This window comes from Condylura cristata, unplaced genomic scaffold (assembly GCF_000260355.1).
Source record: "Condylura cristata isolate star-nosed mole 26May11 unplaced genomic scaffold, ConCri1.0 scaffold00015, whole genome shotgun sequence".
In the NCBI taxonomy this organism is placed as follows: domain Eukaryota; kingdom Metazoa; phylum Chordata; class Mammalia; order Eulipotyphla; family Talpidae; genus Condylura; species Condylura cristata.
The window spans coordinates 33,775,710-33,793,490 of NW_004567116.1; the positions used below are offsets into that span (position 1 = coordinate 33,775,710).

A 17,781-nucleotide genomic window follows, 5' to 3' on the forward strand; every position below is an offset into this window, starting at 1 on the left:
AAAAGATGTGGTACATATGCACAATGCCTTTTGCAGCAACATGGATGGAGCTGGAAGGGATCATGCTTAGTGAAATAAACCAGAAAGACCGGATGGTTTCACTCATAGCAGAACCAGGCGAGAAAATAATAATAATAATGAACAGCAGTGTACCAGAGATATTTTATGGGGTTGGAGTGGGGAATGGGATCAAAAACAGTCAGGGGAAGGAAATGCTCTGGACTATGGTGATGGCACACAAGTGATTTGGTGATGGGAAGCCCACGGGGATTACAACTGAAATGAAAAAAAGGCACAAAATGATGTAAAAATACACTATTATATTATTAAAACAAAACAAAACAAAAACAACTTATAGTCTCTAATTGGAATTTAAGAATTAAAATTCTCATTTTGGCCGTTCTGGATCTTCTCAATATCTGAAGTCTCTTTGGAGGAAAACACATCTAATCTTTTTTTCACATGAGAGCTTTTCAGAATTCTCAAGGCAATTATCAGCCTTCCTATCCACAGCCTGCTCTCCAGGGTAAACATTCTCAGTTCCTTTAGTCATGTCTATCGTGAAGTGCCTCTCTACCCTCTCCATGCTGATCACTACCCTCAGGATACCGTCCGGACTGAGCTGCCCCTCTGACAGTGTGGAGTTCAGACCTCAATGCAATATCACAAGCATTCATTTCCAGGGACAGTTCCAGCCTGGAGCCTTCCCTCTTTTTCAGCGTTTCTCTTTTACTCTGGGCCCAAGTGATGTATGAAGAAGGTTATGGACTTGGCCAGACAGAGACCATCTTATTTGGCTAACCCTGGAATTGAAAACTTTGTCTGCTGCCTGCTCCTCCCTTCCTCCTCCTGTGGCTCCCCCTACACCCTCTTAGAAGAATTTACACACAGCCTTGCAGTCAGTGGTTGCCTTTCTTTTTCTGAGTCACTGCCCTTCATTATCAGCGTATTAGCATAAAAAAGCAAATTCTAGTTCTTCTATTCCAGCCCTTTGTCACATTCTCTTACTCCAAGCCCCATGTGAAATGACCAGAGTTGGGCATTGTGACATCACAACAGTTGGCTATTATATCAACAGCTGTGATGTCACCAACAGATGATTATAATTCAGAGTAGAATGGAGGGTATCAGGCTAGGAACCCCTTGGAAACAAAGAAGTCATTTTCATGCAAATCTTCACCCAAAAGCTCTGTTGGCCTTTCAGTGGATGGGCTGTCTGTGGAAGTGCTCTCCCAGATTCCCATAGCTCTTTCCCTTCTGTGGATTAATGGTTTGGCTTGTGGACTTTGCTCAAATCTGAGTGTGTGTGGAAGTCCCCTGCTGGCCTGCTGGCTTTTGGGCAGGCTTTGGCTTTTATTCACGTGGCCATTTTTGAATAGAACTTTTCAGGGAGAAGTTCCATGGAGAGCCTGAGAGCCTATGAGCCTGTGTCAAAGTTGCCATGATGTGCACATTCTCTGAGCTGAGCAGAACCGGTGTGCAGCCATTCCTCTTCAGGCAGAGGGGCTGCTTTTCTGGTAGCAGGTCTGGGAAGCCCTAGTGCCTCTAGACCCAAGTGTTTGCTGTATGCTTGCTTCTGGGGAAAGGTTGGATCTGCCTTGAGAACTCGATTTCCATGTATTTTCAGTTTGTGAGTCCTTAGTATGTCAGTAATTTTTATAATATCCATAGGCGAAAAGAAATATCTAAGTTTAGCTTTACACCATGGGTCTGAAAGTAAAAAAGGAAGCCCATGGCCCTCCCCAAGTTGAAGCCAAAACAAGTGCTTTAAGGGCCAAGAAAGCAATGCTAACAGGTATCCACAGCACCCTCCTCCCCCCCCAAGAATGTGAAAGCAACTCAGCTATTCTCAGAAGAGCACCCCTTGGAGAAGCAAGGCTGACCACTATACCATCATCAAGTTTCTTGGACCACTGAGTCAACCACTTGTGTTCACTGTGATGTGAAGGCCAGTAAGATCAAACAGGCCATGAAGGAGTTTTATGACATTGCCAAGGCCAAGGTCAACAACCTCACCAGACTTGATAGAAAGAAGGCTTATGTTCAAATGCCTCTTGACTATAATGCTTTGGATGTTGCCAACAAAATTGGGATTATCTAAACTGAGTCCAGCTGGCTAATTCTAAATATATATTTTTTCACTACATAAAAAGAAATACCAAGTTTAATTTACTAAGTCTTTAGGTTTAAACAATTTAGTAAGTACTTGTATCCTAACAACTGAGAAGCCATTAGAAAAAAAAAAAATCATACGCATAAATTAAGAGGGAAAGTATTTTTATTTCATTCTTAAGTAACCACAGTTACTAACTAGTGGGGTATGCCGGGCACTGCATAACGCCTCAGATTGTGGAATCAGATTGGATCCTGCCATTCTCATTTCCTGTTCCACATTGCTTTTCACACCATCCTTGTTTTTTCTCAGAGAAGGTGCTGAAAACCCATTTTCACAAAGAAATGACACCATTAAAAAGAATGCAATGCAATCTAATGTTGAACCTGTGAACTCGTGGAGTGGCTGACAAACGTTAAGTGCGCCTCTGTTTTTCTAAGACATTTGAAATATTTCGCATCACCCTGTTGAATTCACTGTGCTGCTCAGGGCTGTCAGCACAGTTTGAGAACCACAGACCCTCACTTGTCAAGTAGCATTTGTGTGTTTAAAGAAGGGAAAAGAGGTGAATTTTATCCCCATCTTACCCTTAAAGAAGTTGGGTAGATGTCTGAACAGACTCTCCTTCCTGCAGTCCTGGCTTCAGCCTTTCTTTGACCTCCATCTGTGTTAGTGACTGCCGCTACTCCTAAGTAAGACTGATAAGAAAAGGCCTGAAGAACAACAGCAAGAAAAAAACATCTCATGTTTATTTTTGTCTTGATTCAGGGCCCTCTGGACTAGAATGCTTAAAGAAAAATGGGTTTAATATCAATTTGGTGTAAGATCTCTCTTTCTGACTATCTAGATAAATCTGGGCTACAGGGGTATACATGGGATAGAGATTATTTCCTACCCCAGATAAGACAAAACCCAAAGACTAATGTGCTGTGATGTCAGTGCCAGTCTTTCCAGACTCTGGGGTCTGCCACTTACTCTGAAGCCCTGAGCTATTAACCTGTGCCTCAGTTTCTCCACCCACAAAATAGAGATAATGATAACTAAATCAAATGAGATAAATGCATTCATGGAGCTAACAGCCTGGCTGTTGATGTGCACTGTTTTCTGTTACCGTCGAAAATTGAGGAGCAAAGGACTTTTCTCCAAGGGAAAATTCATCCTTGATGATTTGGCCAAGATCTGCTCTACTTCTTTCCGATGACTTTGCTCTGTGTATCTCATGTTCCCTGTGTGCTCACTCTGTAGGTTTCTTTTGCATTCTAAAAAATGGCCTTTAAAAAAAAAAGATTTATTATTTATGCATACAGAACTGGGGTACAGGCCAGAGGTGCAGGGGCGGTGAGAGGATTCACCAGAGACAGAGTGGGGAGCAGAACAGGCAGATCGACAAGGTACACTGCTAAGGAGAGAAGCGAGTGGGTCAGGAGAGGTCTGCCTGGCCATGTGGTCACCTCCGGGGCAGGTGGGGATCGAACTCATGCTGAAGTGGCTTTAGCCTCTTGGTGCTGTGCTTTAACCCATTGTGCCACCAGGGAGGGCCCAAAAAATGGCTTTCTTTAGTAAATGTAATTCTTATTTAATGTAATCTAATTTGCCAGTGTTTTCTATGATGGTCATCACTTTTTGTGTTTTGTTTAAGAAATCTCTCTTTGTTCTAAGGTCTCTGTGGCTTTTGCTCATGAATTTTCTTCTCTAGCAATGTTCTGCCCCCTTATCTTCTACAAGTCCTGTGAAATTCAGCCTAGTGTGACTCTCTTTGTCTCTTCCAGAAGCCCTCCCAAACATCGATTCTCCACTTAATTAGGTGTCTTTCTCCCTGAGCTCTGTGTTCATACTTCTCTCACAGCTCTTGTTACATTGTGCCAGAATCTTATCTTTACTTGCCTATCTAGGAATGGGCTGCTGCTCAAAACCAGAATATAGCCCAGTAGCATGGGGGCCTCACAGGGTTCAAGTAAGTAAACAAATGAGAGCCTTAAGTGCCCACGCCTAAGGGAGACACCCTCCCCCTTCTTCAACAATATTTTCCAATCTTTCTTAAATTGAGCGGCCTTTTGGTGAGCATGAAGATCTCCAGACACATTGTGAAATGCTACTCCCAGGTTGTGAATTAACAAAGTGCTATGCTTCAGAGGGCCTGAGCAGTGTTATCCAAACAGTAGAAATCAGGAAAGGAAGATCCTGTAATTCATTAATTTCCAGAGGCAGCACCTTTGCATTTTGTAACAGGAAAAAGCATGGTAATCTTGGGAAAGAAAAGTTTCAGTTTAATTCTTACCCTACTCTGATGCTTTTGGTGCTCAGAGGACATGGCCCTCTTGAATTTTCTGAGTGTGTGTGATTGTTGCAGGTAGGTCAGTTCTAAACTGGGAAGGTGGCCATGGTGGCCTTGGAAGGTGGTCCTGGACAATGGAGTTGCTCATCGTGCTCAGGGAGGACCTTTCTAGGCTGGTGGCAAATAGCTTTTTACCCACAAGTATTTAGTGAGGGCTTACTGTGTGCCAGGGACTGCTCTAGGCACCAAGGATACAACTATGAACACACCACAAATATATCTAGTCTCAAGGAGTTTATGTGAACATATTTATTAAGTGTTACATGGTGATAAAAAGTATGGAGAAAAAAAGAAGAAAAAGAAGGGGGGGGGGAATAGCAATATTAAGGGATAGCAGGGGGAGAAAAGCTTCTCTAGTAATTTCTTTTATACCAGTTTTTAACAGTGTGGTCAGGAAAGCCCTTCCTAGATGACAGCTGACCAAAAGACCTGGGAATTTAGGACACAATATACCTCTTAGTTGTATATGTGTAGTTGATGTGAAGATCCTGAAGTAGGAATTTGTGAATATGTCTGGTATTTTTTAGGAAATAATGAGACAATGTAGTCAAGGATGTCATAGGACCTAGACAATGTTGGACTTGTAAGTTATAAAGATTTGGGAGTCATGTACAGCTTTGACTGGAATGGTGACAAGATCTGCACTCATGCTGGTGGTGGGTGATGCTATATGGTAGCTTGTGGAGGATCTGTTCTAGTTATTCTGTTTTCTCAGTGAAATAAGAAGCAATGTCAGCTAAAAGAGTGAGGCCAAGGGAAGAGGTCTTAAGGCTGAGAGTGGGGGGTAGTTAAACCCTCTGCCTAGAGTCCTCAAGTATGTTCCCTCTTGGTTGGGTATCCTGTTTTTTTTTTTTTTTTTCCCCATAGATGGCTTCTTGTTGGTCTTCAAGTTTTCATTATAGTGGTGGGGTAAATTCACTCAATGCTCCAGAGAGGCCTGAAGACTTGCCTGGTCACTTCAGTCCTTACTATTTCCAATTAACTCCTCTGAGAAATTCAGCTTGTAGGTAGTATGTTTTTCTCCAGCTGGATAGTCATCTTGCCATCTGTTGGGGTGAGTTCAGCTAAACCAGAATGCATGGGAAGGGTGAGAATGAGATCAAGATTTAGGATCAGGAAAGGCTTCAGAAAGAAATTGACATTTGAACTGGGTATTTTAGAGAGAAGGAGGCTGGAGGTCATTCAAGATAAAAGGAAGTGGGTGAACAAAAGTTGGGAAGGCATGAACATTCTTGGCATGTGCAAGATATAACACCCAATCTCTGGAGGATCAGAGATCTTTAGCCCCTGGGACCAAGACTCTTTGGAGGAGAAACCTCTGTTCTGTTTTCTTCCTCTAAGTGATGGTAAATCATGGGACAAAGTGGGCCCCGTTCTATTACCTGAACTGAGTGAAACACTCGCTGAGAAGCTGAGTTCCCAAACTGGCAGAAACAGCCATGTCTAGGTTTTTTAAATTATCTTGGAAGCAACCAGATTTCCGTTGGCCTGGAATTACTTAACAAGCACTCACCCCATTTCAGACTTTCAGGAAATGTTTAAACCCAGCTTCAAACCTCAACAGAATCTGTACTGAAATGGAGAAGGACCATCTGGTAACAAAAGGGACTGAAAACGGCTGAGGTTGAAGACCTAAACTTTAAAAGCTTTCTTTGGGGAGGAGGGTTAGGAAAGAGCATATGGGGGAGTGATAAGCAGACAGCAAAGGGATGGAATTAAATTTTTCTCATTATTTTTCAACAAAAACAAAAATATCTTCCTCTGGCTGACTGAAGAAGACCACAGCCTCACATGGCCCTGTAAAACCATCCAGCAATTTTTGTGACTTGCAGCAGAACCAAATCTTGATTCTTCTCTACTTGATTAAGCTCTTAGTCCTGTCAACATTTTTGCTTGAATGGCTTTCTGGATTTAGAACCCCAGAACAAGGGGCTGGAATGGAACAGATTCAAGGTACAAGGTATGTAGACATAGTAACGGAGAAAGAGGGCCTGGCATTTTAGAGGGGAGTATGGGAGAGTTGGGAAAAATCCTCCCTCAGCTGCCTCTCTGAAGCTCTTGATGCCTACCCACCCTACGTTCTGAGCCTGCTTTCTTTCCTTTCCCTTATAATTTTGTGCTTTTAGGCACAGCAGAGCCAAAGACAAGATGTGGGAAGGTAACGGTGAGAAATGAATCAGGAGAAGAGGAAAAATGGATGAAGAAGAAAGCCAATCTGAATGAGAGGAAGATCTCATAGGAACAACATTTCTTAATGGGTGTGTTAGTTGAGCATCCACAACTCCAGTAGGGTTCTGGAAGATAATAGGGGCACTTGGGAGGAGATTGGAAAGTGCTGAGGTAGATAAGATTGTCAGAGGGGTGGGAGGAAAGGTCTGCTCTTCACAGTCCAGCTGGGTTTTCGCGATTTTACAGCAGCTGTGACTTCAGGGAGAGGAATACACCTTAAAGGAGGTGGCCAGTGTTCAAATTTCTAGGGTCTTTTGTTCACTTAGCTTTACATTTCTACTTTTCTTGGGGGACGCCTCTTTTGTCACCAGTAAGGAAGTTAGCTAACATTTATTTGAGCACCATTTATGCAGAACTGTCTGTGCTTAGCATAGCGGTTTCTTCTAAAAATAAAACGAGAGGGCCCTTCCTGGTGGCACTGCGGGCTAAAGCACAGCACTAAGAAGCTAAAGCCACTTCAGCATGAGCTTGATCTCTGCCTGCCCCCTGCCCGCCCCGGAGGTGACCCACATGGCGCGGCAGAACTCTCCTGAACCACTCGCTGCTCCCCTCAGCAGTGTACTTGTCAGTCAGCCTGTTCTGTTCCCGCTTTGTCTCTGGTGAATCCCCTCACTGCCCCTGCACCTCTGGCCTGTACCCCAGTTCTGTATGCATAAATAAAATAAATCTTAAAAAAAAAAACCATGCTAATTAGAGTAGAGTAGCGTAGCGTAGAGTAAAATGGGAAAGAGGTAGCTGACACTGTGACACTGTCCTACAGCTTTCTCAGCCCTGAGGGATGGAGGGGGCTTGGGTGGCAGGAGACTAGGGAATGGCAGGACTTCCTAGGATGGCCAGGGAACCCAAGCGTATGCAGATGCACTGCCACAGCAAGGCCTGGAGCTGTTGGTCGTGGTATAGCTATGAGAAGTTAAACCAGTCCCCAACCAGTTAGATGCAGGAGGGAAAGGAAGGGTAGAAGACTGTCTGGGTGCTCAGAAAGACCCTCCCAGAGCTTGCAGTGTTTCTGAGTTGTATGTGTAGGTGGAGACAAGTGTGACTGAGAAAGAAGGAAGGAGCAGCCCCAAGGAGTAGAAATGGGCCATAATTATGTCTCGGATTCCTCAACCATTTCTAGGAGTCCTTTTACCCCTCTGAGAGCCAGTTAGGGAGAGAAGGAGGGCCTGGGCCAGGGAGCTTTTCCATAGGATCCTAGTGGGGGACCTTCCCTCTTGGGAAAGAACTAGGACTGGCATTGGGGTCCAGAGTATATACAGGTGCAGGGGGTAAGGTTAACATCCTGTGGTGGGAAAGAATACTCTGATTTGGTCACCTTGGTCAAGCCCCTTGCAGTGCCAGTGCCAATATTATGTACCTAGTCTCTGGGAGGAAAAAAACTAAAGTAGAGACCCTCTTCTAGGGAACTGTCAGCCAATTTCTCCTGAGCCAGAGCCAAGGGCTGTGGAAAGGTCAGTAAGGGAGTCAGTAAGAAGGTCATGCATGAGGGGCCGAGGAGGCATGCTCTGGCAGGGTGAGCATGCAGCTGGACTTTATCTGTGCCCTGGGCCACAATTGTCTGGTACTGGTCACAGTCTTGACTGATGGCAGCTTTTTGGGGCAGTTCCCTTTCCCACCTTTTCCTTCTCTGTGGCTGCTTCCTAAGCTATTACTTCCCCAGGAGGAGAGTGCTTAGAACACCACTAGAATACATGTGTCAGGGGTTCTCCTTGTGACTTGCAGTTTGCTTCGTCAGGTGTCTTTCCTTCAGAGACTGACCTCTCAGGATTCCTTTGTGGATCTAGGCAGCAGGGCAGGCAGCCCTAAGTTAGCAAGAGCTCACTGCATCTAGGGGACCATTTCTACTCAGCTATCACCACCATTGCCATATAGAAAGCATACTTTGGTGCATTTTCTAGAGAAACTGCAATCTGGGTTTAAATTTTTATTTTACTTGTACTCACCCAATTCTTAAAATGCTTGGCAGGCAATTCAGATGATCTAGAAATAAAGAAAAGACCAAATAAGACTTATTTTTGCTCTTGCAGACCACCAGTATATCTTTGGGTATAAACTGTCCCCTCAGGAGCCTGGAAGTAAGGAGAAAGTGAGGAAAGCACCAGAGGCAGGTGGCAGGGTTGCTTGCAGATACAAGAAGACAGAGCACACCGAAGGCTGAGGAAAGCTGCATTTGAGGAAACAGTGTATCCCCCAGTGATGTAGCTGCTTCTTCGTCATTGTTGAGCTGCACTGGTTCTGCACAGGATGGGATGGCAAGTGGGAGAATGGAAAGAGGTTGGCAAGCAGAGGGGTGAGAGGAGAGGAGCTGGACCCCAGTGTCCATCTTTTATTTGCTTACAGCTGGGTAAACTCTCCTCATCACACCTTCCCAAGTCCTCAGAGAGCACACATACAGGACACAGATTCTCACATTTATTGCTGTATAACATGAGCCTGTGTGCTTACTAAAAATGCAGGTCCCCAGACTCCATCTTCACAGATACTCTTTCAGGAAGCAGTGTGAGGTCTGGGACACTGCTTTTACTAACAAGCACCGCGTTGATGTTCAGGACAGTCAGACAGAACTGCTCCACTCCTTCACTAGGTTAGTGGGAGTATGCATTGGCCTCATCACTGCTTCAAAGAGTGGTGCGGATTAAATTAGAAAACTACTGTGGGCGAGGCAGAGTGCCGGCTCAGAGCTGGCTCAGAACTGGCCCCACACCCCAGATTCCTGCCTTATCACTTGTTAGCAGCTATTTAATTGCTCTTTATCTTCTTTTCTTGGTAATGTATAAATAATAATACAATTTTTATTATTATAGTTATAAATGATTAAATGGTTTAAAAGGATTAAATGATTTAATATATGTGATGTGCTTACAACTTTAGTTATTATATAAAGAATTTACAGCACATCTCTAATAAATGTACCTTGTTTTTTCTTAGGACTTTTCATTTTAGTTCAGGTATAGACCAAGATTTACTTCAAATGACACTTTCTATGTATGAGGCCTTCCTGGATCCCTTCATTACTTAACTTTCCTGTCTACACAGTTAATTTTCCAGTTGGGGTGCTGTGCCTGTTCATTTTTAATCCTGGTAGCGTGTACAGTGCCTAGATCAGAGTAAATGGACTGAATGACAGTGTTAGGGAGTCTGAAAAATGACTCAAATTTGGGAATGGAGAGGTTGCTTTCCATATATCTATAAAAGGATTGTCTACAAGAAAACCATTAAGCTCTGTATGCCAGACTTACCAGTCGTGTGAGGTAGGTCACATTATATTTGTCATTCTTACAGTGAGAAAGTTGAGTCTGGGACACATTCTGTGCAGTCACTTAACCAGAGTTTGACACAGGCAGGGTTAGACTTAGTTGTCTGCCTCCAAATCAGGTCTTCTCCCTACTGGGCCTCATGTACCTAGAATTATGGTCTCTTCGTCTGAAATGCGAAGTTCGTAGAAAAGTTCAGGAAGTACCTTATTACACTCCTTTCTCTGGATTGTAACTCTTTGGATAATTGCCTGTAATTTGTCAGAGTTGTTTTTGAGTAACTTGTGATTGGTGGTAGATGCTAATTGAACAATTTCATTTTCTAAACATTCAATTTCTGCTTGCACTTTGCCATTGTGGTTGTGGGGTCCAGTGAAACAGCCTTCTATCTATCTCCCTGGCTTTTCTCTGCTCTAGACCCATTATTTCCTCTGCTGGAGTGACTTCTTTCCTTGCAGCCTGGCTCACCAAGGTGTAACTGGCAAAAAGTGTAGATGAGAGCCTCGGGTTAGTCTTAGCAGGAAGCCAGCCATGCAGACAGCACTCAGGTCTGCTAGCCTGGTCTTCAGTTCCTCAGCCCATGGATTATTCCCTGACTCTCAGATTTGACTTGGAGAAAAGAGGTAGAGAAGAGGATGGTGAGTTTGTGTCTCTGTCCTGACCAAGGGTACCCTTCTGATCTCGCCTGCGCAACCTGCCTTAGCTCCTGAGCCACTTCCAAGAACGGCATCTGAGAAGTAGAACCATGGGCCCTGCCATGGCCCTACTAGCAATTTTGACTCACTGGTCTCTTGGTTACATCTTAGCAAGATTTTCCTTCTGGACCCAACCAAATGTCAGAGTCATTTATATTTTTCTTCCTTACAAAATTGGCTCTATAATCTCACATACACACAACACATAATAGTATTTTAGAGCAGTGGGTTCCCCCCTCTTTAGATGGAAATCAGAACTCAGGGAAAGAAAGAATATATTTATCATTATTATTTTTTTTAAAGATTTATTTATTTGTGCATACAGAACTGGGGTACAGGCCAGAGAATCAGGGGTGGTGAGAGACAGAGTGGGGAGCAGAACAGGCAGATCGACGAAGTACACTGCTGAGGGGAGCAGCGGGCGGGTCAGGAGAGGTCTGCCACGCCATGTGGTCACCTCCAGAGCAGGCGGGGATCGAACTCATCAGAAGTGGTTTCAGCTTCTTAGTGCAGTGCTTTAACCCGCTCCGCCACCAGGGTGGGCCTCATTATTATTATTTTTTTTTATGTTTTTCCCCCCTCACAAATCTCCTGCCCTTTCCATGAGAGCTGACCCTGGAGTTGCTAGCGCAGGTCCTATGTTGGTTGGATGGGTTATGATGGTTGCCGTAACCTTTGTTACCATGGGAACAGTTGAAAACTAATTCTTAGCGGGTTAATTTCCGTGTAGCATTTTGCTACTTGAGGACGCTGGAAACCAGCCCTGGAAAAGCTTCCAGAAGCTGCCTTTTCTTTTTTTCCTGTGTACACACAGCTATATGCCAGGCCTTTAACTTGGTCCTAGGCTGGTGCACATGAATGTGTCACCAGAGCTGGTATGCATCACCTGCCCTCGTGGCAGGATTGACGCCTCCTCCATCTCACCAGCATTATAAAGTGTGTTTCAGTCCATAAAGACTGCTTTCCCAAGTGAAGAAAAGTGAGACTCAGGAATGCTTTCCTTTTCCCAGAATCATCTGCAGTGTTCACTTTGGAGAGATACTGCTGCATCATCAGACAGTCCTCCTTCTGCCTGCTGGCTGCTTCCTTTGAAGCACCATGACCACTAGCAGCCAAACCACCCCTTTCAAACTCACATGATGTTAAAGAAGTTATCCTGATATCATGTTGAAATTTGAAAACAACTATAAGTGGTGTCAAGAATTAGGGTTTGCAAATGCCCAAAAGTAGATGACTGGATTAAAAAGATGTAGTACATACACACAATGGAATATTACTCAGCAATCAAAAAAATAAACACATGCCTTTTGCAGCAACATGGATGGAGCTGGAAGGGATCATGCTTAGTGAAATAAGCCAGAAAGAAAAGGAAAAATACTGGATAATTTCACTCATAGCAGGAGTGTAAAGGACCAGGGGAGAAAATAATAATAATTATGAACAACTTTATACCAGAGATATTTTACAGTGGTGGAATAGGGACTGGGATAAAAAATGGTGGGGGGAGGGAAGTTCCCTGGACTATGGTGATGGTACACAGGTGATTTGGTGGTGGGAAGCCCATGAGGATTACAACTAAGATGGAAAAAGGCACAAAATGATGTAAAAACAAACTATTATTAAAAAAAAAATTAGAGTTCGGCTTATTTTTGCCATGAAGACCAACACATTCTTGTACCAAGGTAATAAGTAGATGACCTCCAGGAGTAAGGTCATTGGTAGCTCTCGGTAAATATGTAAGATTTATTTCATTTTGCTCAATGTGATGAGAATACCAGTAAGAGTGAGAGAACTAATATGCCTGAAGCTGTAGTTAACCCAATCAAGAATACATTTTCTAGTGCATTCACATTGGAAATAAACTTGATATGTTAATTGTGTTGTCTCTCACATCTGCTCTCCCAAGGTATTAAATTTTTTATCTTAAATTTTAGATTTTAATATATTAAGATTTCTTCTGTTGTAAAATTCACTCATTCTAAGTATATAATTCAGTGGTTTCTAAATATAGTCACAGAATTGTGCAACTATTAATCACTATCTTATTCTAGAATATTTTGATCACCCCAAAAAGAAATCCCTTACTCATTGTGGTTATTTACCACTCTGCCACCCTCCTTCTTGCACTCAGCAACCACTAGATTCCTGTCCTTCTCTCTCTCCTTGCCTATTTTGGACATTCCATAAAAGTGGCATCACGGTTTCATTCATGTTATAGAAGTATCTTCATTCTTTTATACCTTAATAATAAATATTCTATGTGTGGATATGCCATGTTTTTAAATTCATTCACCCTTTTAATGGGCATTTGGATTGTTGCCATTTTTTGGTCATTATGAATAAAGCTGTTGTTAACATGTGTACAAATATTTATAGGACATAACATTATCATTTCTTTTAGTTACATATCTAGGAGTTGGTCATGCTGAGTCATATGATAACTGTGAATAATCTTTTTTGAGGAACCACTAAAACTTTCAAACTAACTGTACTATTTTACACTTCTACCAGTACTGAATGAAAATTCCATTGTTTTCACAGCCTCTCTAGCACTTATAGTGATCTGTCTTCTTGATTATAGCCATTGTAGTCAGTACAAAGTACTTTGTCATTGTGGTTTTGATTTGTATTCCCCTAATGACTAGTGATGTTGAATATTGTTTCATATGCTTACTAGCCAGTTTTACATCTTTGGAGAATGTCTGTTCAAACTCTTTGTCTACTTGTTAATTGGGCTATTTCCCTCTTCATTGTTGACTTTTAAGGGCAAATAACTGTCCCCTTTCTGTGAATTGTGTTTTATTTTCTTGATGGCTTTTATTTTGATATAACAAAGTTTTATCTTTTTTTTCTTTTGTTGTTTGTGTTTCGGTGTCCTACCTAACCCACTGTTACAAAGATTACCTATATATTTTCTTCTAGACTTGTTTTTGTAATTTTAACTCTTAAATTTAAGCCTCTGATTCATTTCTACTTAATTTTTCTATATGGTGTGAGGTAGGGTTTCTCCTTTGTTCTTTTGTATATGACTATCCAGTTGATCCAGTATCCTTTGCTGGAAAGACTCTTTTTTGATTTCTTTCAGGGATATTTTGTAGTTTATCATGTACCAGTCTTGTACTTATTAACTTTATTTCTAATTCTTTTTGGTTATTATTATTTAATGGAGTGTTTTTCTTGATTTCCTTCTTGGATTATTCGTTGTTGCAGTATAGAAAGAAAATTGATTTTTTTAATATTGCAATATTTTTAATATTGCAAACTTACTTGAATTTATATATTAGTTTAATATCTTTTTAGTGGAATCCTTAGAGTTTCCCACATACAAGTCATGCCATTTGCAATTAAGAAATAATTTTTTTTCCTTCTAATCTGGATGTACCATTAAATTGTAATTATTTCTTCTTTTCATTATTTTAGCATAAAACAATGTTCCCTAAAGGATAGTGATGTATTAATTAATTGTATATGGTATACAAATGGCCAAGTTTTCACTTATAAGTGTTTAAATACATTAATGAATATCAATTTTATTTTAATGAGTAATAAGAAAAAATTATAGCTTATAATTTCGTGATACTGGCTCATATGTGACTTTATCAGATTGTTTTTCCCAGAACATTCTATTTAAAATAATAAACCTTCCTCACTTTCCCTCTGTGTCTCTCCATTTTTTTTTTTTTGATTCATACAACTTCTCTGTGCCAGACTTCTCTGCATTATACATTTTACATTTAAACATACACTGGTGAACCACCAAATGATGATGAGTGCATGTTTTTTCTTCTTACTTTTCTCCAGAAGGGCAGAGACTTTGTTTTAATCTTTGCTGGATGGCCTAGGGCCTTGGTGCTCAGTAAATATCTGTTGAAGGAATACTTAACTGTTTAGAACAAAAGTAGATTTCTTTTAGAAAACAAGTCACTTTCACAGTGATTCAAGAAAAGCATTGAATAATTTAGAAGGTATGCAATATGGCAAAATTAATAAGGCTGAGTGGCATGCTGGAAGTTTGGGAAAATAAAGATGTGAGATGAGGTAGGATAGAAACAGTTTTTCTTATGTTGTTTTCTGTGAAGTGATAAGCTGTTAACTCACAGACTCTTCATGTCAGGAGTCCTTTGAAACTCTTAAGCTGTACCACATGGAATTAAATATATGTGGGAAAGTGGTTCCTACCACCCACCACAAAAACCCTCTTGGCAGTTTTGGAGGTCATCTGGAAGATGTTTGGGGTGCTTTGGGCTGTCTGCGGAAATTTGGATTATAGGCTTGTCTTCTTTGCAGGGCTCTGAATTTGCAGAGAGCCGAAATGACCATGACTGCCAACAAGAATTCCAGCATCACCCATGGGGCTGGAGGCACTAAGGCCCCTCGGGAGACCCTGAGCAGGTGAGTAGGGGCACACTGCTGGAGTAGAGAGAGGCTCTTTGGAGGGTGGCAGTGAGGGACAGGCAAGTGACCTGTCATGAGTTGAACCTCTGCCAAAATGTAAGCCATTATCATCACTGATCTTTGAGGTGACTGGTCATGCTAACTATGAAACAGAAATCATCTGTGTCACAGCTGCCATTTTCTAGTAACATAAATCTACATAGTAAGAGAATAAACAGGGGCCCTCATAATAAGCTTTGCCTTATATGATCTGTTGAAGTTACTTCGATGCCAAGGAATGGAGCCAACATGTAGCTGTTGATGTTCTTCTGGCTGTATTCTTTCTCCAAGGAGGGGACAGCTTGCCTGAGCTCTAGCTCTTGCCGGAGCTGTTCTGTAGCAAGGAGGCTGACCACTCTAGGCATAGTGGTTGTGTATATTAGCAGCTCAAATTCCTAGCAGAAATCTAGACTCTAAGACTTTATACTAGACTGAAAGAAAAAACAGCAAGCAAGCAAGAAAACCCAGGTTGGGGAATTTTAGTCAGTGTAAACTGTAATCTGCTTTTTCTGACTTTGTCTTCTTTTTAAAGGTGGGAATTTAAGACCATAGAAAGCCATGGATTTTGGAATCAAATCTCACATTGAACTGCCTTCAAATCCAAGCTTTTCCTGCTTACAAATAGTGAGATCTCAGGGACATGGTTACTCATCTATAAAATTATAGTAGTACTTACCTCACAGAGTTGCTGTGAGGATTAAATGAGCTAATATGTCAATGCTTAGTACAGTGGCTGGCGTGAAGCTACTCAGTTAACTTTAGCCCCCACTCTAAATGGGATAAAAGTTTCAAGAACTAGATAGATGTTTAGTGTTCAGTCCACTCTGGGCTACCCTGTAACATTCTCACCAGGGCTTTTTACACCTTGATCAAGGTTGGATATCCTAGAAGAATCTCTAGGCCCTTTTAGTAAAGCCACATGCCTTTCATGGTTCCATTTGCTGAACCTCCAGGGAAAAATTTTACTTTTGGGACATGAGCCACTAGAATGAATAGCCTTTGGAGGATGCTCAGCATCCTTGCCAGGGTGGGGCTCATTTCTTCCTGGTTGTCTGGGCCATGCAGTGCCAAGCTGTGCCCAGTGGAATGTGCCACCCTCATTCTTGCTAGCGATGCGGTAGACATTTGGTTCATTGACAGCTGGAGTTCAATTATAGTGGAAGGGATGGCAGGGGTTCTGTCTACCATGCATGCAGGGTTAGTCCTAGTAGAAATGGTTTGAATGGACCTTGCCTATTAAAGAGATTGGTAAAATCTGGTGTTTTTTTAATGTAAGAGCTGAGAATTTAGATCAAAGAGTTAAATATCCTTTTGGTGGCAACAAGAACAGTAGGAGCACTTCTCTGCCCTGTGCCTGCACATCTCTAAGCGAGGCTAGATTTGCTTGCATTCTTGCTTCCCTGAAGTGGGTGAAACTGGGAATGGTAGGGAGTAATAACTCGTGGGTAAAACAGGTGGAAAACTGCAGGCTTCCAGGGCATGTTGGTTGCCAAGGCAGAACTGGTCTATATCTTAGAATCTTTGTTTCTTATTATCTGCTTCTGGGAACCAATTTAGGTTCCTTTTTTAAAAAATGTGACATTGTAGGCCCTCCCTGGTGGCGCAGCGGGTTAAGGCACTGCACTGAGAAGCTAAAGCCACTTCCGCATGAGTTCGATTCCCGCCTGCCCCGGAGGAGACCACATGGCGTGGCAGACCTCTCCTGGCCCACCCGCTGCTCCCCTCAGCAGTGTGCTTCGTCGGTCTGCCTGTTCTGCTCCCCACTCTGTCTCTGGTGAATCCTCTCACCCTCCGCATCTCTGGCCTGTACCCCAGTTCTATATGAATAAATAAATAAATCTTTTTAAAAAAAAATGTGACATTGTAATGGTAAAACAAAAATTGTATGTGACTGCATAGTTTTAAATTTAAAGAAATAACATACTTAAATCTGAACTAAAAATTACCATACCCATCAGTACTCAATCCTTTTAAATATTTTTGTTTTCTTCTCACTTCCACTCTGCTGTGGGAGATGCATTAGTTATATCAGATAACAAAACAGAATTTGGATTGCTGGCTGGTATCTCTGTTTCTATTTGGAATGCATACCTACAGGGTTTAGATCTTTTCAGAGGTTGGTTGTTCTTCCTTTGGTTTCCCAGCATGCATGTTACCATAACATGGTGAGTGCTTGTAAGTATTTGAGCCTCTCATGTGCCTCAGAAAAGCATTTCCCTAGCCTCTCTTCTCCAGCCTCCTTCCTGGTACATTCCTACTTTACTCTTCTTTCCTGGGAACCTGGCATTTGGTAGGGAGTCATAGGCTTCTGTGCACCTAAAACGATTCTTGTTAGATATTGTAGTGCGGTGTTTCTCTTTCTGCCTTCACCCCAAACCACATCTAAGGATATTCTTTAGCTAAGGAGGGCAGTAAATCACCAGTTCATTTAGCAAGTCACTGTCAGTGAGCTCAGAATGCTGCATTCCTAGGTGCCAGGTCCTGTGGAAGACAATGGAGGACAAAGAGGGATGACTCATTCTCTTTCTCCAAGGATTTTGAAACTAGGATTAATGACCATAGTACCTACATTTCTTTTCTTTTTTTAAAAAGATGTATTTATTTATGCATGCAGAACTGGGGTACAGGCTAGAAATGCTGGGGCAGTGAGAGAATTCACCAGAGAGAGAATGGGGAGCAGAACAGGCAGCTCAGTGAAGTACACTGCTGAGGGGAGCAGCAGGC

At 42.1% G+C, this 17,781-nt stretch overlaps 1 protein-coding gene across 2 annotated transcripts in view; it reads left to right on the forward strand.

Annotated features, from left to right (window-relative positions):
- ST5 (suppression of tumorigenicity 5) overlaps positions 1–17,781 on the forward strand; it is a 100,988-nt gene that overhangs the window by 37,271 nt on the left and 45,936 nt on the right. For both annotated transcript variants that reach the window (XM_004683069.2, XM_012725530.1), the window contains exon 2: positions 14,911–15,015. In XM_004683069.2, coding sequence (XP_004683126.1) covers positions 14,936–15,015 — 80 coding nt within the window. In that variant the 5' untranslated portion in view covers positions 14,911–14,935. The remainder of the gene's footprint in view (positions 1–14,910; positions 15,016–17,781) is intronic.